Source organism: Acanthochromis polyacanthus, chromosome 3 (assembly GCF_021347895.1).
Source record: "Acanthochromis polyacanthus isolate Apoly-LR-REF ecotype Palm Island chromosome 3, KAUST_Apoly_ChrSc, whole genome shotgun sequence".
Taxonomy (NCBI): domain Eukaryota; kingdom Metazoa; phylum Chordata; class Actinopteri; family Pomacentridae; genus Acanthochromis; species Acanthochromis polyacanthus.
Genome location: NC_067115.1, coordinates 42,754,060 through 42,777,755, shown reverse-complemented (window position 1 = coordinate 42,777,755; position 23,696 = coordinate 42,754,060). Strand labels below are relative to the sequence as shown.

The 23,696-nt window shown below is 38.9% G+C and overlaps 2 protein-coding genes across 2 annotated transcripts in view; one reads left to right on the top strand and one right to left on the bottom strand.

Annotated features, from left to right (window-relative positions):
• LOC110972432 (zinc finger protein 391-like) overlaps positions 1 to 23,696 on the top strand; it is a 240,306-nt gene that overhangs the window by 37,161 nt on the left and 179,449 nt on the right. The window lies entirely within an intron of this gene.
• The window catches only part of LOC110972433 (sucrase-isomaltase, intestinal-like), a 63,117-nt gene continuing 48,915 nt past the window's right edge, over positions 9,495 to 23,696 (bottom strand). The window contains 8 exon segments of the mRNA XM_051945875.1: positions 9,495 to 9,846; positions 12,429 to 12,599; positions 15,908 to 15,957; positions 18,036 to 18,124; positions 18,627 to 18,751; positions 19,421 to 19,477; positions 19,652 to 19,736; positions 20,492 to 20,640. Of these exon segments, the coding sequence (XP_051801835.1) occupies positions 9,769 to 9,846; positions 12,429 to 12,599; positions 15,908 to 15,957; positions 18,036 to 18,124; positions 18,627 to 18,751; positions 19,421 to 19,477; positions 19,652 to 19,736; positions 20,492 to 20,640 (804 nt within the window). The 3' untranslated portion in view covers positions 9,495 to 9,768.

Here is a 23,696-nt window from a genome sequence, read left to right as displayed (position 1 = left end):
TTTAAATGCTTCATTGTATTTTCTGTTTAATTCCTATTTAAAGTTTTATTGTCTTTAAGATTTAATTTTCTAATTTAATATTTAATGTTTTAAATGTTTTGTCTTTTTAAAGGTTTAATAATCTAGTTAAATTTTCTGTATTTTTTAAATGTGTAATATTCGTCTTGTTTAATTATATTTTTGAAATGTTTAATTATGTAAAATATTTCATCTTTCATATTTCATTTGTTTAAAAATGTTGTTTAATTTCATAATTACATTTTTTGCATCTTCTGTTTAATTATATAATTAAATATTTTGTCTGTTTAAAATAATTTTATTGTATTTAATGCTTAATTTTCTTTTTAAAGGTTTCATTTAATTAAAAGTTTATCCTTTGATTTAATTGCTTTTTTTATGTAGTTTATTTCTTTAATCTTTTTTAGTCAAGATTTTAACCCCAATCTTAAAATGAAACAAATCCTTAAATCACAATGGAAATACTTCTGTTGTCACAATCATGAGGTAGTCAGTTATTCAGTTTATCAATTCAACTTTATTTGTTTAGCACCTTTCACACAGATGACAAAACTAAACAAGCAATGAGAAAAAAAACTATGCTAAAACTATGATTAAAACTCAAAAACATTTTTAAAAAAACAGATTTAACATCATAATAAAATGTGTTGTGTCCAGGGGATGGAGGGAGTTTATTGAAGTCTTCTTGGGCTGACACGGTAAATCATTTAAAATAGAAACTTGATATTCAGTCTAAGGAAACTGCAGAAGAACCAACAATATCTCCCGTTTTCTCCTTTAATGAGTCGACTCTTCTGGTGCTTTCAGACCAAAGAATTACAGACTCTTCACAACCTGCTCAAACTCTTGGTACAGGACCAGAAGTTTTCCTTCTCATTTCTACTGTGAAGCTCACCTTCTCCTGATCAAACTACTGACAAATGTTTCTGCTGCTCTAAAGTCTGGTCTCCAGAACTTCCTAAAAACTCTCAAAGTCTCTTCTGCTGCAGGTTGCTTTGTAAAACTGTTACAGAAAACCTCACGGAGGGGCTTCAAGATAGTCGTCCAAATGAAACCGTACAAAAACCAAACTAGCACAACCCAAACGCTAAAGTCTCCTGCAGCCTACTAGAGAAGCTCTTAAAACAGACAATCAGGACAGGAACTCTTACCTTCTGGACAACCAACGCTGGTTCACAAACAACCAAAAGACAACCAAAGACTCACAACAGCCAAGATTAAGAAACAACTGCAAGCCAGTCTCTAAAGAACAAACTAAAGCAACAAAACCAAACCCGGTTCAGTGAAGAGAAGCAGAGGAAATGTTTGACTGGAGACGAAGGCTGAATCCAAATCTCTGGACTTCACCTGTCAATATTCCTGGTCATGGATATGGGATCCCTAGTCAGCCATAAGGATGGAATTATGAAGGAGCGGCGGCAGAATGAGAGAGCGCGGTATGATATTATAACCTGTGATTTATAATGCAGTACGCTATAACCAAATGAATGTGTGTGAATTAACCGAATGCTTACATTATTATATTTTTACATTTTTTAATGTTGAAACAGTGTAGAAATCAAAAGAGTGCCTTATTCAGAAGAATGATGAGTTGATTATTTTGGAAAGAATGTCTTTTTATTTTCTTTAATTTTGAAACAGTGTAAAAATCAGAAGTGTGTCTCACTGTAAAAGGTGATGGTTTGATTATTTTTGAAGAATGTCTTTTTATCTTCTTTTATTCTTTATACATTTTTATAAGTTAGTTGTTTCTTTGAATATATCCATATATCCTTTTTTTTATATTTTTTGATGTTGAATAATGAATACTGGTCTGATAGGGTTCAGCAAGAGAGGAATAACTGTGTTCTAGGAAGTAACCACTTGAGGGCAGCACCTCACGGGGAGTAGTGAGGGCCTTTGGTTACAGGCATAGACTGTATATATAGTGGACGTAGCATCTGGCTCCAGAATTGAAGCCAACCCGGAAGTGTAAAAAATTTGCAATATCACGCCGTCCGCTAGGGTTGGCTCCAAAAAGCTTTTTCTCCATAGACCCCAATTCATTTTTGGAAAAAATAAAATTTGATAGACTGATGTTCTACAGCTCAGGATTTTTTCCCCGTTAGTTTTCGTGGTCAAAATGAGAGGTCAGGTGGCCGATCTTAAAATAAATCTATACTGAATTTTACATAAATTGTTAAAGTTGGCGGAGCCAGGGGGCGTGGCTATACTTGATAGACAGCAACAGAAGCCTCTGCGGTAAAATGTGGGCGGGATAAGAGAGTCCTCAGCCAATCCTGCCCCTAGTTGCTCTCCGGTCCAGCCTGTTTGATGACGCTTTTTACGTCACTGGCTCCAAAAAATCCAAAACGGCGACCAGGAAGTAGCAAAATCCAGGCTTCATTTTCTCGGCGTTGAAACCAACGGGTGACGTCACGGTTAGTTTACGCCTGGTTACAGGACAGGTCAAAAGTTGAATAGGGTTTGCTGCTACTAGATAAATGACAATGCTTTCAAGGTGTGGATTACTGTGAAATAAAGATGTTTACAGAAGAGTTTGATCACCCTGGGTAGATAGTGGATTACTATACTAGTGAGTAATTCAAAAGAGCTAAGATAGGTTAGTGTTAGATTATGCCCTTAGAGGGTCATTAGCTCTGTAAATAGGGTGGGGGAGTGTTTCGTAAGTCTGTGTGCACTGTGCTGAAATGTGTGGTGCATATGTCAGCATCTTTTAGGTGCTGACATACGCTTCTTCCACTTCCTGACCGGAGGCCTGGGTGAAGAAAGGAACAGAACAAGTATTAATAGAAAGTTGAAGTCTGGGGCGCGCTAAGGCCACTAGGTCAGAAATGGGGAAGTGCACATGTGCGGAGGAGGGTGGACGTGGCTGTAATTTGTTTACGTAGGTTGAGGTATGCTGTCAACACGTATGCAAAATTAAGAGAGCTGTGATGTATAAATTGTACCTATTGGAAGGATTTCGTGGGAGATTGTTGCAGGTATCTGCCTGGATGCAATCCAGACATCAGTCTGAGCACAAGGGATGATTACCACGTAACTTTGGATGAGTGGAATAACTTGGTCTGCAGAAGGAATGACTGTTCTGATGGAATAATGGATTAAAGGAACTGCCCCCTCTTCATTGTTAAGGATTACAAGACTGTGATCTGCATTTGACATTGACTGATGGAGTATTACTACAATCTATTATTTCCAGAGGAATAACACCTGAATGGATTAACAAAGTTTTTTTTCTGGCCCAAACCACAAAATTGGATACAGGCAGACCTGAAATCTGGATTAACGCTCTCTCCAGCTTCCCCCTGGGTTCCTTTGCGGGCTCAGGTGAGCAGCCGGGTGTGGCCACACCGTGCTGCTCTACTCCCTCCAAATTACAGGTTACATTAGGTAACTCACACTCCCCTTTAGGAAAGCATAAGACCAGTCGGGAGTTAGGCTAAGTGAGTTGAATATTATCTAATGTTTGATTATTTGTCTGATGATTTATTGGCTATGCTTTTGCCCTGCTAAATATATTTTAATAAAGCATTATTCTGCAATTAAAGACAACAAATTGCAAGTGCTATTCTTTATTTTTATTTTTATTCCTATTCGATTTTATCCCCGAATGAATACTTATACATCTAGCTCTGGATGTAGAAAGTCAGATTACAGCATGCATGACAATAGCAAAGGTTCTAAAGGGCTACCTAATTATAGGGGCCAGATTGGCCCGGTATAAAACATATCCTAGAGGTTGTCTACATGTCCATAACCTCTGAATTAAACCTAGCAATTTACCAAGTGCAAGATCCAGAGGAAAAGCTGCCGTTAACAGGCGTGACTGGTGATTAAGTTTAACTATACCGAAGTGGCTACTCGGTTAAATTAATTATCAGAGGAAGCAGGGATAGGCGTCTGGATGAAGGCAGTGAGACAGCTAGGCGAATTTTCCTCGTCTTACCAGCTTAACAGTTCTGCAGCATCCCTCTGAGCTAGATCTCAGGGGGCAGTAGAACCGGACCCGTAGGATGGAGAGCTGGTCCGGTGATTCCCTGATAGCTGAATAAGTTAATTAGGGGGTTACTGGCCCTGAGGATCGACACACCGCACTTGCGAACTCGCGGACTTTGCAGGCGCATTCACGGGAAGTCCGGGAGTGCTGAGAGCTGTCCAAATCCACAATTCATCCAGTCCACAAGGGGCCTCAAGCGGACTTTCTGCAGACTTCCAGAGAGTCTGCTTGGGGTGCAGACTTCTGCAGACTTCACCAGTTTGATTACCCACAATTCATTGCAATACGGACGTGACGTTTAAATTTTCCGATTTTTTTATTGCGTCTGGCCTATAAAAGCTGTGCAGTCTGAAGCCGAAATCCTGAGCTGAGAAAAATAATGGCGGAAAAAGGACGAAAGCAAGTCCTCCCATGTAAGTAATACCAAAATTAATTAATATTATAGCGTATACATGATAGTTTTTCAAACAGTGTCACGGAAATGACTGAAATGGACTCCAAGTCTGTCTATTAGCTCCGTTTATAATGCTGTAGACTCCCGCTCTTGCAGACTTTACGTGATGACGGTAAAGACGTCACATTACATATGACTGAAGTCCGCGAGGGCTCAGTCTGCAAGTAAAGCAGGAAGAGACTGAGCTGCTCAGGTGTTCCTGATAACACCAAGCAGCCACCTGGACAGCCAATAGGAACACAGCTTACTGGAAGTCCAGAGGGCTGGCTTAGTGAAGGAAATTTAGTTTAAAGTTGAAGCAGAAAGTTAACAAAGAAAATTGAAAACCACCTTCTGATCCCTGAAATCTCTGAGTTTTCACACATAGAACACCTGAACATGTCAAACTGGTTCCATAGTAGAACCTTCACTGTAAAAATGTCATAGTATGGTGTGTTGCTCAAAAAACATTATGACTGGCTGTTTAGGGTCACCGAGGAGCGACACAAAAACAGGACAAACGCTGGTTTCCATGGGGTTGAAAGACTAAGTTTACAACAACACAACATGTGAGCAGAAAAACCATAAAATCTGTCTTTAGTTCAGCTGAAAATATTAATTTTTGTCTTTTTTATTGAGCAAACTTTTCAGGAAGTAGATGAAGAATAACTAAAGCTCTCATGTAGAAGTCCAACTTATTTTGGATCCTTGTGGAGAGTTTAGTCTTCATGCTTCATAGCAACATTTAATAAACCTTAATCTTCCCTGTTGGCTCATTGGTGGAGTTTGTTCCTGAGCATCTGAACCTTAAATCCAGTGAGAGGACCATCTTCAGTCGAGGCCAGTCAGAGAACTTCAAGACCTTTCATCAGCTGGACCAGATGTGGCATCAGCTCCCTCTGAACATCTGGATGACAGGAGAAAAGACAGAAATCAAACACATATCACAGAAATACCACAATTTATTCACTTTAATCATTTCATAGAAGTAGCATGAAATTTATTAAAACTGGACAACATCAGTAATGAAAGTAAATGTTTTTATCTCATTCTATTCCCTTTCAATTGTGGGCTTTGTGTATTTACTATCTTTTAATGGTAAAAAATAAAATGGGTCACTGCTATCGTTTGGGCATAGAAAGTACTGGAACTAATGCTTGCTTGTTCGCTCTGTTCCAACAGCTCACCTGTTCCCTTCATACTGACAGCAGTAATCCCCTCATCACTACTGGCTCTGCCTCTGACACTAAATCACATTTTTAAAATGGTCAAAATTCTCAGCACAAATCTCCCCTTTTTACAAAGCCGTCAGGTCAGTTTCATTAATGTAGAGCTGAATCATCTTCTCATATAGAGCAGGTCTACACCAGACTCTTCATTAGATTCATTCTAATAATATTCACTCAATGAACAATCCTACCTTCCACTCTGGATTTGTGGCTCTTGGCTGCTGCTTGGTTCTGGATCTTTCTTCTGACTCTGAGGGGCTACAGGGCAAAGTTTCCCAGTTATGTGGTCGCATCATACTATTATTTAAATTGTATAACGCTATGTTTTACGCCACAATGACATTCAATTAATTGATTTGATAATTAACTTGAACAGTGGTTTGCAAAGTTCAACAAAGTCCATATCCGTTTCCTCATCCTCATTTGTTCGTGGTTTGGTTTGTTTCAAACCACGAGCTTTAGTGAAAAAGTTTCCAATTTCTGCACATTCGGCTGTGTCTGTTTCCAGAGCTTTCCTGTTTTTAACTCTTGTCTTCTCCGCACCACCCTTGCTCTTCCTGTTTTCCATCTTTCAAACACCTCTGACCATGTGCATGGACGTGTTACATCACAGTGCGTCTGCAAAAAAAAAAAAAGAGCTCCAAGTGGAGGCGTCCCAGGAACAGCGGCAGAAGCATAATGATCAACCCAGAGCCATGACTGAACACCAGACCTCGTGGCCCAAACATCAGACCGGCCCACCGGGAATTGTCCCGGTCCGCCTGTTTAACCTGGTTTAGTATGTCGTCTAAAATGTGACAAAAACCTCATAGTTTAGCATGTCGTCCAAAATGTGACAAAAACCACATAGTTTAGTATGTCGTCCAAAATGTGACAAAAATATCAGTGTAGTATGTCATCCAAAATGTGGAAAAAAACATCACAGTTGAGTATGTCGTCCAAAATGTGACAAAAAACTTATAGTTTAGTATGTCGTCCAAAATATGACAAAAACATCATAGTTTGGTTTGTCATCCAAAATATGACAAAAACAGTCATAGTTTAGCATGCTGTCCAAAATGTGACAAAAACGTCAGTTTTGCATGTCGTCCAAAATATCACAGAAACGTCATAGTTTAGTATGTCATCCAAAATATCATACAAATGTCATAGTTAGTACATCATCCAAAAAATTGACAACAACGTCATCGATTAGTATGTCGTCCAAAATATGGACAAAAATGTCAGAGTTTAGTATGTTGTCCAAAATATGGAAAAAAAATCATAGTTTCGTATGTCGTCCAAAATGTGACAACAATGTAATACTTTAGTCTGACGTTCAAAAATTGATAAACATGTCATAGTTTAGTATGTCGTCCAAAATGTGACAAAATCTTCATAGTGTAGTATTTCATCCAAAATTTTGACAATAATCTCATAGTTTAGTATATCGTCCACAATCTGGACAACGTAACAGTTTAACGTTTAATAGTCGTCCAAAATGTTGCACATATTACACATAACATGCGTGTACTTTTTGTCTTTTTCTTTTCGTTTACCCCAAGTCCGTTTGACCATTTTTGCTGCTGTTGTCTAAAACATTACTAAATTTTTAGTAATGTTTATTTGTGGTTGCAGACTACTCAAACAGATGGGACGAATATTATGAAATATAGAATTTGCTCATAAATGCATTAATGAAGTTTCTAAAAATGAACAAATAAATAAATAAAGCAAAACACCTTAAAGCACCAACAGATATAAGTTTTGCTTAATGTCTAAGAAAAAAGACCCAGCCCCTGGTGCTGTCAATTGAGGCTTTTTTTAACATATTTTTGACAGAAAAAGAAACATGTAAAACACTTACACCAACAAATTAAATGATTGTAATGTCAGAGGCCATTCATTATGAAGTGTCTTTCTTTGGCAAGATTAAAGATAAATTATTATTTTTTAGAACAACTGATCAAACCAGAAACCACCAGGAATGTAGAAGAGAAAGATTAAAGGCCCTGCTGTTTCAGAGACGTCGCTCTTCGGTTTCCTCCAGTATTATGACTTCAGTATAAATCCAGGGAGAACGACTTGTCACATCACCAGCTCAATTAGTCCTGTTGGCACCCATGATTGAGGCTTTGTTGTGGAAGTCAAACAGATCTAACTTTTCTCTTCAAAATCACATTTAACCAGGAGACAAGAACTGTAATTAATCATCTCCTATCTAACTTTTTGGACACTACCAGATAAAAAAAAACTAAAAACACAGATGCAGATCCACCATTCTGCAGAAACCCCCTCTAAACATTTCTTTCCGTGGAGTGGTGAATAGAGTGGAAATCAATTTAAGGTGCCCAAAGTTAAATTGATATCATTACGTTTACTGCAGGCTGAATAATGGATGACTGTATCTTTATATGGGGAGGTAATGGGATGAGACAAAGCACAGGTAGACAGCTTGCCGCAGGTGAGAGCTATAATTAGTATGCGGCACGCCCACACACCCATATATGTACAGATGCACTGTGGAAGCGAACACGTCCCAGAACACACTACTAAATGACACAAAATGTAACTAAAAGCTTTCAGTTGATAACACACTTTATTGTTGCTCTTTAAGCATACATCTCATGAATCAAAGTGTTTCCTCTTATTAAAAGCAGACTTCTTAATTTTGCACATTTCCTTCCTCTGCTCATTAGTCTTATATTATAAACACCTGTTCACTCATTTTGCACAGCTGCTGGTTGCCTGCTGATGCTTCTGTGATGTGAAATAAGGGCCAGGACCATTTCATAAAATTACTCACTCTGCGTGTGTCGTGGACTCAAGCTAGTCCGACATCTTTTTCCCTGTTATTAAATGAATCATTTGGCAATAACTCAAATTGGGAACAATATTTTCAAACCTAAAGTGAGATTTGTGCACATAAATAGGTTAGATTTAAAGAGCAATGTGCAGATTAAGTGACTCAATGAATTTACACGTCTGGAGAAGAAATTTTTTTTTTAACGTGTGTACTTTATATTTATATGAAGACAAATGCGTATGAAGTCAGAATTACTTCACTTAATAAATTGTACTTAGAGCCATTTACCCCAAAAGCTGTGGGATCCAAATGGCAAGTCATAACTTTGTCAGGATTCTGCCTCAGTTCCTGTCTCTCTCCCAAGTCGCTCACTCCGTCTGCCTGCAATCAGCTGCTTAATTGCTGTCATTGGCACCAGCTGCAGCTAATCAGTTCACCTCTCTCGCCTGTTTCCCTCAACTATTTAAGCTCCCTTCTTCCCCTCAGTCTCTGCTGGATCATTGCCTCAGCTACACTTAGCCACAACTCTGCTCATGCAATATTCTACCTTTGGACTGCATCAGTTTTTGGACTCATCTGCTTTTCCCTAATGGACTTTTCCTTTTGGACTCAGCTTTTGGATTTCCTCTGCGCCTCCCTGACTATTTGTTTTCTCCAGTTGTGAGTACATCCGCCCTTAGTTTAGTTTGGTTTAGTAAACCTTATTCCTCTCCGTTCTTTCCCCCCGGTTTCCCTCATTCAGTGTTTCTGTTAATGTACTATTCTGGTTTCTTTAAATTAAATCATATTTAATTTCACCCTCCTGCCTACGCCTGCTGCTTGGGTTCAAACACCCAGTTTATGACAAACTTATGTTCCTTTCAGTTACAGCTGCTGAAACTAACATTGTTTTATTCTAGTTATGTCCAAAAAAAACTAACACATGTGTATGGGTATGAGAAACAACTTTATTTATAATAGTTGTTCTATTTTTACTCATCATTTGAAGGTGGATTTAATGTCATGTGTAACACATCAAAGCAGCCATCATTGTTGTTGCAGCAGAACACACTTTATTAGGAGATTCAAAGACAAATCCAGAACATGTAATTTCTTTTACATTTAATATAAAGGTACTGCAATTTACAAAAAAATCAAATACACCATTTGGATTAGATTGCTCAGCTCATCACAGTAAAGTTTCATGCTTAATAATTTATATTATAAATATTAGATGTTAAACATATCTTGTTTTCTTCATTAAGGCACCATTATTTACAGACACATTAGCTGTTTAGCAGTGAAACGCAGTGTTGCATTAAATTTAGACACTGGTTATCCATGTGATGGTAAAATGCTGATTTATTATAAAAGACCTGGAAGTTGCATCCATAATCAGCTCCTATAGAAAAACAGAGAGAGAAGGGACAACTTAACACTTGTGGTCATTGAACTTTGCCTGTACATCCTGCAGGCCACAGTGCTGTATGAGAATGAATAATAGGTGAAAAATCAACCTTTTTTATTTTGAAAAGGCTTTAGTTTTCCCTGACCATACACAACATATGACTTAACTGTAGATGATGATTTGCCCCAGTTTATGTTAAGTCCACTAACTGTGACAAATGTACAGTGCATTCCTCCTGTTCTGTACATGATTTGAGGGACAATATTCCACTTTTGCTCGTGTTATACAAACAAATTTTGGTAAGTCAACTCTTATACATGTAAGGAGATACTGTAGAGGACAGTAAGAACAGGCCAATTTGTCTTCAGGATTAAACATCTTGTCCCGCACCAGACAGAAATAACTCTCCCACCTCACTGTATTTAAATGGCCCCACACCAGCTGCTTACTGATTCTTTCAAGTTGTTCTTCTATCAGACAATGCTTAAGAAGATGAATGGATCATCTCACACTGAAACACCGCTTATTACCATGCACACACTGTCACCCTCATTCCCTTTCTCTCTTTCCTCTCTGCCCATCTTTCATTCTTCCTGTTTATCTCCTTTGCTCCTCTTTTCCTTTCTCCATGATGCATTCTGCCTCTCTGCTGCACTCTGTCCGTCCTTCTCTCCTTCCTCAAGATGGACTGTCTTTCTGTCTTTTCATTATTCTCAAGCCATCCATGCATCCCCAACGCACACACAAAATCCTTCTGTCATCCTGACTTTCTTCATCTGCAATTCTGGCCCTCTCGTCTTGCTTCTCCCTGTCCATCTTCTCCAAGAACAGTATAAATCTAACGCTTCTGGGCTTTTTCACCTACGATTATTTATGGAGGTGCTGCTGCTATCATTTTCATGCTCCTGATAAGTGCACTGAGTACAGTACACAACCTTGACAGGAATATTTTATCACAGGCCAAATGAGGAGAAGTAACATCCTCATAAACTTGGCTTCGTCAATCCTTTTTCTTCACCCATCCTCCACTTCGATCCTACATGACCTAATCTCTTCTTTCATGCTCCCATTTGTGTATTTGCCTTTTGGCAAACTTATTTCTTGTGTGTCATCAAGCTTTCGAAGAGCTATCCTCCAGCTCAAGCCATGTTTTACTACATCCTACAACTGAAGTGTTGTAAAAACGTTGAATCCCTTCTAGCTCCAGCTGAACCTTGGTGACCGTGACCCTCTGGTCTCAATACAGAGAACTACAGAGGAGGTTCATGAACAACCACTGTGGTATATCCCTTTGATGTAAAGAACTGAGAATACACCACTGTTCAATTTTCACCATGGCCACTAAAAATGAGAGCAACTGTGGCACTGCAAGGCGCATTGGACACAGGCAGAAGACTTGGCTTTGCATACAAAAGTTCTCATGATTCTCCATCGGGTTTCTGTCTGCTCAGCCACTGGAGCAGATGATGGAGAGAGCAATACGAAATGACAGTCATTTCACAAGAGTAGCTTTAAAATCACTGTCCTGAGTCAAGTCTTCAGCTCTGTGTTCATTACAGAACAGTGTCAGGGGGAATGCAGAGTTGATTACAGCTATTAGCGACAAAGTGCGGCACAGCAGGGGATGGGCTGTGAACCTGAGGTTTTTTAGTTTCAGTGACAGTTTGACTCGCGGGGAAATGCTCAATCAACTCGAAAGCCAGGGTGTGTTTATGGAATGTGTGCAAGTAATGATAAAAAAAAAAAAAGCTCACTGAGCTCTGATATAAACACACAAAAGAGGTATTAATTGACTGAAAAGATTGTTTCCATGTTGCACAGTGATTAATATGGTTATTTTGAAGTTATTCAAGCAGAAATTTAGCTGAGTTTGTGTGCAGCGGAATATGTATGCTTGTAAACATACAGTTAAAATTGTTCCATTGCTGTCGAAATTTCTCATTTTTACCAGCAGACACCTTTGTTATTTGTGTTCCTAAAGATCAGTCAATAAGGCTTTGGGGTAAAAAATAAATAAAAGAGGAGAACAGCTGTTATTGAATTGTGTGTACATTGAATTTCCCACCGCAATGCACTGTGAATTGGAAAAAGTAAAGTTTTCTCTTTTTTTTTTTTTTTTTTAATATTGTTTTTATTTTGTGGCTTTAAAGCTGCAACTTGGTGTAGTTTGTTTTATGGTACATTAAATTGAACACATAAATGACAAATGTTTTTGATCTTTTCTGTATGCACAAAAATAACCCCCATTTGGCAGAAACTTGCAATTTATGTTCAGAGCTTTTGCAGTCACTGACCATTGTTTTTGTTTGACAATATCAGTCTTCTGCAGTGACCTGTATCATCATGTAAATCTTGTGCACACCAGTGGAGAACAGTAAGAACATGTAACCGTTTGAAACCTTTGAAGGACTATGCCACTTTTCTACCAGTTTTGATTTAGATTTTGTTGTATTGCCTGTAGCTGTACCTCTATTTCATTCAGATACATACAGTATTAAGACAACTACATTAATTATATAATGACTAAATTACTATAGAAAGTGACTGAATAATGAACATTCCAAAACTCTTCTGACCTGCTTGGTAACGTCGTGTTGTAGGGTAAGTGGATAACTTGTTCCACTTGCGTCCTTTAGGGTTGCTCCTGTGATCTTAACATTTCCTGCACCCCAAACCTTCACCACACCGAGGGTCACCTGATCAGCCTGGGCCAGACCATTGTGGACAATGTTACAGGTCAAGGTGTTCTGAAAGAGAAAGTCATCACAGGGTCATTAGAAACAGAATAAACACAATACGAGAGATCACACATTTGATTTGTATGAATGAATATTTACTAAAATATGACTTTTCCTATTCATTTATATTGCAGTAGTACTTGTGCACCAACTGTCAACTTTGTGCTTGTGTTCAGTATGCTGAAAATGTGCTGCAGTGAGCCACATGATTCCACACCCATTTTATAGCCTTTTATCCAGTGCTTCATCACTGTACTGGGCAAATATTCCACAGTGATTTTCTGATTGTCAATATTTTTAAGTCTGTGCTCATATCATGAAAAACATGTGCCTTGGTATGCACATGTGTTGAAGGCCCCTGATTTTCCATTAAGCAATGTACTGAGGAGGATGAAAATGTTCTCGCTTTGTAAAAATGGCCTCACTCTAAACGTCCAAAATGTGTGATAGAGCTGAAGGAACACACATAAACACACACACACTTTTCTATGCTCAGATAGCCATCCAAAATGGCATACGATCTGCTAATCTGCCAGGCAGCACTGGCCTCATTGCCCAACTTATCCTCATCTTCTCACATCTGCCTGTGCACACATACACCCACAAACACTTACACTCTCTTCCCCTCTCTCTCTCTCTCTCCCTCTTTGGCTGTCAGACATTGTGCCTGTTTTATCACTGTGTGAAATTGCTGTGGATTGAGCCTGATGGTAGGCAGAGGACAGCCACAGATGTTTGGCTATGGTAGCTGTATGTGTACCGTGCCGATGTGTGCATATATGGATGTTTATGTGTCTATGTTTGCGATTTAATGTGTGTTCATTAATGTGTGCCTGTGGGCTTTTGCCTGGCAAAAAGGCAAATGGAGCTGGGTTAGTCCCAGTGATTAGGGATTTTCTGACGTGTGACTCAAACTGTGGGCTGGTAAACACTTGTTTCTTCCTGAACTCAGCCGTAAGTCTTGTGAACACACAGCAGGGACTCTTAGGGCTCTATTTTTGTGCATGCACAGTGTCAGCAGCGGTATAAACACAGGTACAACTATATATTTGTTGTTTTATGTGTATTATAGCTTGACCGGTCAAACGAGGAATGTGTCCAAGGTCGTAGAGTGCTAGAACTGATGTATTGATCGGTTTGCACGGTACACTTTTAGCATCTATTAACCCTGTGAACTCTAAAACCTGCTGGCAGGTTTAAAAGGCATGTTTTCTTTGTAGGATTGTGCCAAAAATGACGCCATTTATTCTTGAAAGAATCTTTAAAAACGGTCATATTTTTAACTTTCTAATGAATGCACCATGTTTGATGTACCTTTCTGTAAGGGAGAACAGCCCAAAATGAGCTTAAAATCATAATGTTTAAATAAAATCACTTTATTCCATGTGTCTGGTCTGAAAAATGACCAAAAACAACCTGCATAAAACCCAACAACAAAAAAAAACACTCTCCATGGCACAACTTAAAAGCCTTGAGTGGCTCAGATGAAACCAAGAATCATTTTTTGGTAAAACAAATAGTCAAGTCAGCTGTGCCAAATGACATCTGTGATTTATTTTCACTTCTAGTGGTTGTGCTGTTTCTGCAGAGGTGCAGAACTTTTTATTGCTCTAACAAAAAAAATGCTGTATTACATAATTATATTTAGCTAAATTGGGAAAAAGCAGTCGGGAATACAAGAACAATGCATTAATGATTGTTCTTGCTGAAACAGTAGTGTTGTACTTGCCTTTAAAATTTCAAAATTAATGGAAGCTTCTGTGGAAATAGGAATGATATCAAATTACTTATTTGATGGTTTTCTGTCGCTTGCTGAAATGCCTGCTTTGTAAAAATATAATTTTTTGCCATTAAATCAGAATTTTAACATTTAACCAGCAAAGCCTTTCTAATGCATGCGTACAGTGAATTATTACTAATGGACCACCAGAGAGTGTACTTTATTCCCACTGGGAGTTGTATGCTGTCACACACCTAGGTATGCACTAGATGAAAGAGAGAAGTCAGTATCGAGTACAGTGCAAGTGTTTGAGGCACTTTAGATGTTTTGACTCGCATCCATCAAGGAATTCTCTGATTGGTCCCAAAGTGCCTCTGCAGGATGACGGTGACCCTAAGCATGTAGCCAGTCTAGGACTAGATCAATCTTCAGTGACAAGGAGTTCTGCAACAGATGGTATGATCCCCACAGACCACACCATCTGTGATTTCAACATCACACACGTTAGTCTGGGATTACATGAAAAGACAAAAGCAAATGAGACAGCCTAAATCCACAGAACTCCATGCGACAACCTCCCTGCCAGTTGTTGTAGTTTAGGTTTAAAGTTTATAGTATTCGCACTATATAATGATTTGAATACTATTAGTGTTGCTGCATGTCTGCCATTGTATGAAATTAATTGATAATTAAAAGCTTTTTTTTTTACATTATTTTTTGAAAGTCTTCTCACTGTAGCACACGTGACAGGGATTCTCTTTATTTGGCATTTTGAACTCTGTGTTTGTCACCTCTGTGTGAGCATGTTAGCTTTCAGCCACAAAAAATGCCAGACAGCTGCATGCACAAACCCCACCCACCCAAAAAAACCAGATCAAAATCACACCTGATCAAAATCACATTGCGGCTTCATTCGGGCTGCTGGCCTGGCGATGGCATGGAACTGAGATTCTTTTGACTGTTTTTCACTCGTAGCATCTTTCAACTAAACAAATTGGCTCAGCAGTGCCCTACATTGTTTATTTTTTCTCCTAGTGTTCCTTCTTAAAATTGTAAAATCATTTTTATTTTATTGTCACCTGACATGTGCTGTTAAATTGTACATCAAAAGCAACAAGGAGAGCAAGACAATAAAATGTTACACCAATAAAAATCTGTGCCATCTGTGTATGCAAATGCTCTTTACTATTTTGGGTGCATTAAAGAAATAAATGGCTATTGTTTAAGATTTTTGGAAATTGTGATTAAAATTTAATGAAAAGCAACCTTCTTTCAGGTGACTGAAATGGTGCTGACACTGAATGATTTAACTCGTAATTGCACTTGTCCGTCACTATTTTGATGGGGGTGTCAAACCATTTTTCTAAAGTGAGAACTTTGTATCAGTGAAGGCGTTAAAAGTTACATTCAAATCAGCACCCCAGAATTATAGATAGATCCTTTGCTAATTTTTTCCGACAGTTAGCCTTTGACATCCGCCTACCACAGCCCTGCTGAATAGTAACTCATAGATGTAACTGTCGGTCTTACTGCATAATAATAACAATGACGATATAGAAAAAAAGAGACGTGGCATGTAGTTAGCTCTTGAACTCACCCCTGTTGCACTGAAGGAGGTCAGAAGATATTGGTTGTTCTTCACTGTATCTGAGGAGAGAAAATAAGGAGAGTCAAAATTATACAGAGCAGAGACATGAAGGGAAAGACAAAGGTGTGTGACTACCTGAATGAATGACAGGGACGGAAAGATAGTGAGAAAGTCAATAAATAAGCGGATTTACAAAAAAATGTAGTTAATATTTCTAAGATTGACAAATAATGCAACATCTAAACATGTATGAGTAAGTCATGCAACTGACTTATTAGTAGACCATTTACAAATTACCTCGTGGTTGATTTCATGAGAAAACAATCGGAAAAGGGCAGTAAAATAAGTAAACTAGCTTTGCTGCTTAGCTGTGAAAGGCTCAAGAATGAATTGGAATACAGAACAGGTTGAATGAATGTGGGAATAACTGATGAATGAGTAACGCACAGATGATTCACTGACAAGAGAGGGAACAGCTAACCCTCAGAAGTTCAACTAAAACGCGCAGAATTCTAAAATAAAGAAAGAAAGAAATTCTGAAAGCAGATAATACAGGTAAGCAGGTGCAATGCTGAGAGGTAAAGCAAACAAGAAAGACGTAGGGAAGCTACAGCACATGACAGACAGACAGGGAGATGCAGAAGAGAGGAGCAAGGGAGGAGATAAAAGTGGAGTGATGGAGAGCATATCTCCAGGCAGCGACACGAGGAATTACTGTAATAGTTTCTGTCACTCCCCTTCTCTGCATTCCTCAATCGCTTTCTATCTCTCTCTCTCCTCCTTTGTCCCAACACAAACATCTCTTTCACAGAGGAGTGCATCTCCTCACAGAGGCACTTCAGAGACTGTGTGTGTTTGTGTGTGTGTCTAAGAATGAATGAGAAAGTGGTGAAAGACTGTGTTGCAGTCGACTGTGTCTCCATAAAGAAATCCATATTCAGTGAAAATAATTCCACATGCTTCCTCATACTGTACTTGTGTATTGTACTGTACTGGGGTAAAAGGCAATGCAACTTCCGTCAGATGTCATTTATACACCAACCCTGGTATTTTGTCTTGTAAATCGCAAAATATAAAGAACTTATTCTTTATTTTTTTGTTTGTTTCCACACCAACTTGGTTACTTTCATCCATCGAAATGTATCAGCTAGTGGTAACTGGTCCGGATCGTTCTCGTCTGAGCCCCCAGCTATAATATAGATCCATGCTGGTGACAGCAGTGCCTGGAGTATGCATTTTTGTTTTCCGTATGTTCGTCCATATATTCGTCTGTACATTCATTCTTGTGAATTTGACATCTCAGCGAGGCATTGAAGGAATTTCCTTAAATTTGGCACAATCGTTGACTTGGATTCAAGGGTAAACTGATTCGAATTTGGTGGTTGAAGATCACTGTGACCTCACAAAACACTTTTTAAAGCCATAACTTAATAATTCATAAGTTAATTTTACAAAATTTTACACAAATGTCTTCCAGAAATAAATGAAGGTGTGACATTTTTTATCCAAAAGACTTAGGATCACCTTCACTGTGGCATAATAACATTCTGGAAAAACACTTGCCATTATTTAATGCCGCAACTCAGAAACAGAAAGAGATTGTGATTGTATTTCACATGTGGTCAGGTACTGGATTGTTGATACTGATATTGGGCGTTCACATCGAAACTGTGGTGATTCTGTAGATTCTCTGTGCTCATAATGATGATGCCAACATGCTGAGGTTTAGCCCCATTTAATTAGCATTCACTCACTAGCACTACATGTGATGTTAGTTGTACAGGTGGTCATTAACTGAAGCAATGGGCAAATTAGGATGGAATTTTATACATTCATTGTTGATGAGAAATTCATCTTTGTTCTAGACTTCATAGCAGTGCATCCAATAGTTGTAGAGAAACTCAGAATCATGAATGAAAATCACAGATGTCAGCATCATGGTATTGCAAGAGGAAGGCAGAGAATCAGGCCTCAACTTTGAGTGACATTAAAAGTAAAGTTTCTTGTACTATCTAAATAAGAGCCTGCACTTACTCATGACTTTTGTAAACAGTCACTCCAGAAATACACGACCAAAACATGACATACCCTGCTATTCTGTGTGTCTGTGTGAGGTGACGAGTTATCTTTTACTTACCTATACCTTCTCCATCATCCCAGAAGAACGATCCTTCAGCAGTTCCAGTTTCACTCAGGGCGACGATCAGTCCCAAAGGATTCTTCCGACTGAAACAAAAGGGACAGAGAGTCTTATATCAGATTGCTGAGGGGCAGTGTCTATTTTTACCTGCTGCTGAGAACAAATAAATTAACATTCCTGCTGGGGGGATCCACCTGATGTCACTGTGGCTCGGACACAGGTTACCACCTGATTGTCTCTCTCATTCTCACTGCTAACTTCCTGAGCGTGCGATGACAATCATATAGATTGCCCTTATTTTGGTTAATGTTAGCCCTAAATGGCAATATATCTGCCTTGATGGAAGCTAGACGTCCTATATACATTCACATTTTGTTGTATGTATCGTCCCTGTTAAATAAATAAATAAATATCTATTTGATTTTCTCTTTGTAGAAAAGAAGAAAAAAATCTGAAGCATTCATACACAGCAGTGATACCATACACCACCTTGTCTTCCAGGCATTGAGCGACAAACAGACAAAATAAACACACACACAGTTCACACAGGACCAATAACTTTGTCCGATAAGGTGTGTGTGCACCTACCTCTCTTGTGTATTTCTCGCTGGTGCCTGACAGGGTAAGATGTATCCTCCTCTGATATGAAGGTTAATATGGTCAAGGGGTGCAGACAGTAAAGTACTTTCACCCCGTGCATGGTAGAGTTCAGCCTGATGGAAGGAACAACAAGTACCTGCTATTAAAATGCTAGAAATCCTACAGGTAGTTAACTTTGATTCATTTTCTTCAACAAGTCCTCCGTAGGAACACTGTTAGCATAGTACAATTTGTGCTATTTGTAAAGATAGCATCTGGAAGATGTCAGAATCATTTGCCATCTCCTTTCTTCCAAGATTTTCCACTTTGTCCTCAGTCTTTCTCTTTCAGCTTGTACTCCCCTGTATGCTCCTGTATGTTAAATGGGGGTAACTTTTTTAGGGGGATTACAATGCTGTCTAACAGACGTGGAGTCCCCTAGCTAGAAGGAACAGAACAAGTTTGTTTTTGTCATTATGTGCATTCTGCATTTGCTGGGCTGCAACGTAATGATGTGGCTAAATACTTTTCTTGATAATATTGTTAGTATTGTATTTTTGTTACATATTTGTATTTATGACTTTTTTTCAGACATAACACATTTTCAATGCAGTGCTTTTCGTCACCCCAATATGTGATGCACACGAATAAAGTGCATCTAATCAACCACTCAGATGTGTTTTCAGGGTTTGTTTTCATCTGCAGTATTTCTGCAATGCATTAGCAAAGTTTGGGGATTTTTTGGGTTCAATGAAAGCTTTGTCTTTCTAATTATTCCCTTGTTGTCACAGACAGGGACTTACCGTGTAGTAGTCATACCAGCGTGCTTTAGGAAAGTAGCCCTCCACCGTTGTGTGTCCCTGTCAGTAAGAAAATTTGTGAAAAATGAGTCCCACCAAAAGCAAGATAAATAAATGTAGAGCAGCTAGCTCACAATTCTTCTTGAAATGGTCAAAAAGTCAAAATTGTGATATCCTTATTACTGAAAAATAATAATGAAAAGAAAACGAAACAGTGTGTGTGTACATGCATACCGGATCAAGTACAGGGGTGATGAGTAGGGCAGGTCCCCAGAGGAATTGTCGGTGTACATCCCATGTATTTCTGTCTTCCACAAACCTGTGACACACCAGCAAGAAGGTGATTAAGCCAGACTAAAAAAAAAGACATTACTAACTCTCTCTCATGTGTCCTCAGCCCAGATGACTCTTCAAATACTCATTCAGAATTCAATGGCATGCAAGCCAAATAACCCTGCCAGACTCACCCTGCCAGCTCCTTTAATACCATCTGTGACTTTATAAGAGTCTCTTAAAATGAATAAATATGTCTTTTTTCCTTAGAATTTCACACATTCACATCTGGGAGCTGCCAAGTGCAGCCACAGTCGTCTTACAATTGGCGTCTATACAGTCTCACTGGAATTGAAGTGCCTTGCTCAAGGGCTTTTTCATGGCAGCCGTTGTGGCAGGGAAGACACTTGCAATTTTCTTACCCTGTCAAGTTATTCCAATGAGCAAATTTGTCAAACTAGCCTACCTTACCTTGCTTATCTGATAGGCGTTGGTGCTGATATGATCTAACCAACTGATAATTACACAGTTGGCCATCACAACAGAGTGATGCTTAATATCTGTCCAAGCACTCCAACAAAAGCTCCTCCTAAATTAATCTGTAGTCCAGAAACTACCACATGTGATTTTTTGCACACTGAGAAGCAATGTGGTATAAAATCAGGTTATCTTGCCAGTGATCAGGATAAAAGATCCATGCGGGTAAGCACTAAATTATGTGATTAAGTGTCTTTATGAAATAGAGAGCCATGACTACAGCAGAAAGGATAAGAACCGTGAGTGTCGTGCATCCGTGCTTACTCATGCAAGAGTGGCCTGACGACGGTGCTTCCATCAACATGTGCCTCATACAGCAGGGTGTACAGGTAGGGCAGGAGGGTGTAGCGGACATTCAGGACGTCCCGGGATATCTCAGCGAAAGTGGCATTCCAAGCCACAGGATCTTGTCGCTAAAACAGAAGGAATGAAAAAAAACTACTAGTTACTTATGGGTAAAAATTAATTGTTTGTAGTAGTACTAGTAGTAGTCTTTTTGTGCGTCAGTCTGACTTAAATCCTGTCAAGAACCTGTGGACTAGGATTTAGAAACAAGTATGAGTCAGAAAGGCAACAAATCTGGTTCTACTATATCAGTTCTGTCAAGAGGAGTGGTCAAAGATACAACCAGAAGCTTGTAGATGGTTCCCAAAATTGCCTAGGTGAGTTGAAATGGCCAAACAATGTCATTTCTGTATGTCTATTTTTGACCCAGCAGATTTTTTTTCAGATTTCCTCTGCTGACTGAGGATGAAGCTGCATGTCCCTGGCCACCAGTGATCATCCGTGCAGATGATACAACTACAGAAACAGCACTGTTCTTGCAGTCTGGTGTAAAGCCAGTTCGTCTCTGTCATGAGTGTGAATGGACTAATTTGATCCATATTTAAGATTTGTATTCAAATATGGATATTTTATATTTTGTTCCAACACAACCTTGTGTGGCTGATATTTTTAAATTTCATTTTACCATCATGACAGACAAAGAAGACTATGTTCGAGAAATGCAACACTATCTTGTGCAACAATGGTTGGACATGCTAGTAATAGGCTTTTTAAAAACACAAATGAGGGAATGAGGGCGGTGTCATCCCTCCTGTTGTCAAAATGACCAAAATGCATCTACCATGAACTGCACATGTTTGTCTGTGTGTGTTAATTTGTCCCCCACGTGGATAAACATAAATCACCCATTGCCACCAAGTAGTGTAATGTAGTTACAAAAAAATTCCAATAATTGCATCTTAGGGTCGGGCAGATAAACATGCCATTTATTCCATTCCTTACACCTTCCTTTTGGGTTTTGGTTTTAATCAGACAAAAGTGCAAACTCTAACTTTCACTGGAGCACCCTGCACAATGCTTCTGCATGCAAAGAAGTCGAAAGCTTCACCAACCTGCCAATTAGCAGTGCACTCTTGGTGATGAAGACTAAATTTTTCAAAACCTTTTTTAGTGGTATTCCCTGAATCATTCAGTTTATCTGTTTGACATCAAGGTGAACCACTTTTTTTTGAGGGAATGCTAAATGCAAAAAGTCAAAATAAAACATCCACTGACTGAGATTATTAATATGTATCTAGAGACAGGCACTCAGCGGAGTAAAAAGATTTGCTCTTTCGGTACATACACATTTCAAAACTGCTGGCTATTTCTCTCAGTTACAAGTGCAAATACACACAGAGAAGCAGACTCTGCAGAAAAAAAGCTGTCAGTGGAGTATTAATGAGTTATACACAAAGGCATTTTTCTTGTCATAGTGATCACACTGTTGATTCAATATTTAGATTTAACATGTTCAGTATGAATAGCTTCAAAAACCAGACACGAAGAGAGACTTGATAGTTTGTACTATGAAAGAAATACATTAACCTGTGGACTTAAACTGCTAAATTACTGTCACACACTGTACTGACATTTACCTCATGTTAATTGGCAACAAGTGTAACGCCTCCTTTAGAGACAAGGAGGGCATAGTGTTCTGTCATCTTTTTTTTTTTTTTTTTGTAAATGTGGGCCAATCTAAAAGTGTTAGCTCATTTTCAGGAACTGTAGTGAGGACAATAATCAGTCTAGGCACCGCACGCATACATACACCCACCCACACACACAGGATCATGAAGATTTTCACCTGAAGTGTGTGTGTGTGTGTGTGTGTGTGTGTGTGTGTGTGTGTGTGTGTGTGTGTGTGTGTGTGTGTGTGTGTGTGTGTGTGTGTGTGTGTGTGTGTGTGTGTGTGTGTGTGTGTGTGTGTGTGTGTGTGTGTGTGTTCTTGTACTTGCTACATGGCGAGTACCATTTTCTGCATTTAACTATCAAAGTGAGGACATTTTTACAAAGTGAGGACATTTTGGCCGGTCCTCACTTTGAAACAGTCATGTTTGAGGGTGAAGACTTGTTTTTAGAGAACAGGTATGAATTGAGGTTTGGTTAGGGTAAGGATTAAGTTTAGGCAATCAGTTGTGATGGTTAAGGTTAGGGTAAGGCTCTAGGAAATGCATTACGCCTATGGATGTCCTCACTAAGATAGAAGTACAAACGTGTGTGTGTGTGTCTTGGTGTGCACTGCATTTGCGAACGACTATGTATGCAGTAGCTCAGTGTGTTGCGTAGTTAAGCATGAATCTGCGCATATGAGCCTTCTGTCTTTTCGGCTTAAGAAATATATTTTTACAAAAAGTCATACGATATAATGAACAAAATCTTCACACAGAGCAATAAAATGGCAGACATTTACTTCCCAGCTGCAGTTTAGCTGGGTCATATTTGATAATAGTTATTAACTGTAGCACAGTGGTTACTAAGTACAGGCCTAACAGCACATGATTGAATACTGAACATGTCCATTATCTTCTGACCTAAAGAGTTTACCAGATTATCATTTAATTTTCCAAGGAAATTTACAAGATTGTAATTATCTGGAAACCCACAAGTTCTACCTGCCTCCTTTTTCCAGTAACCTTCCTTTTGCCCCCTCATGCCATACAATCAGATGTGTTCACTGGGAAGCAATTGTCATACTAAGTTATAAGCGAGAATGAACATGACAGACAGGGACTGATGAAATGATTCCGACCAGATGGATATGAGCCTGTAATGCTTTAATATTTAGAAAGAGGATGTGCAGAGTTAATACTGTGCAGATATTGCGAGGTTTGACAACCCAGTGTAAAGTTCAGACAAATCTTTGGGTTTTAGGGCCATATTTGGGCAGCTTTGTTGCGTAAAGTTTCAGGGTCCAGTTGGGTTTGTTTGTGTTATTAGTGTAAATTGTGGAAGTGGGAAGAAAGACAGACTGAAGTGTTGGAATTTGTCTTTTGAATTTGTTGTCAGTTATCAATTAAAAGGGACATTGCGTATAATGGAAACACTTTGAGAAATATTTCACTGGCTACATTCAGTGTGACCACAGATGCACTATTGAACTGTGTGGATTTTGGCTGTCCTGATGAACAGGTTTGGTGCACCC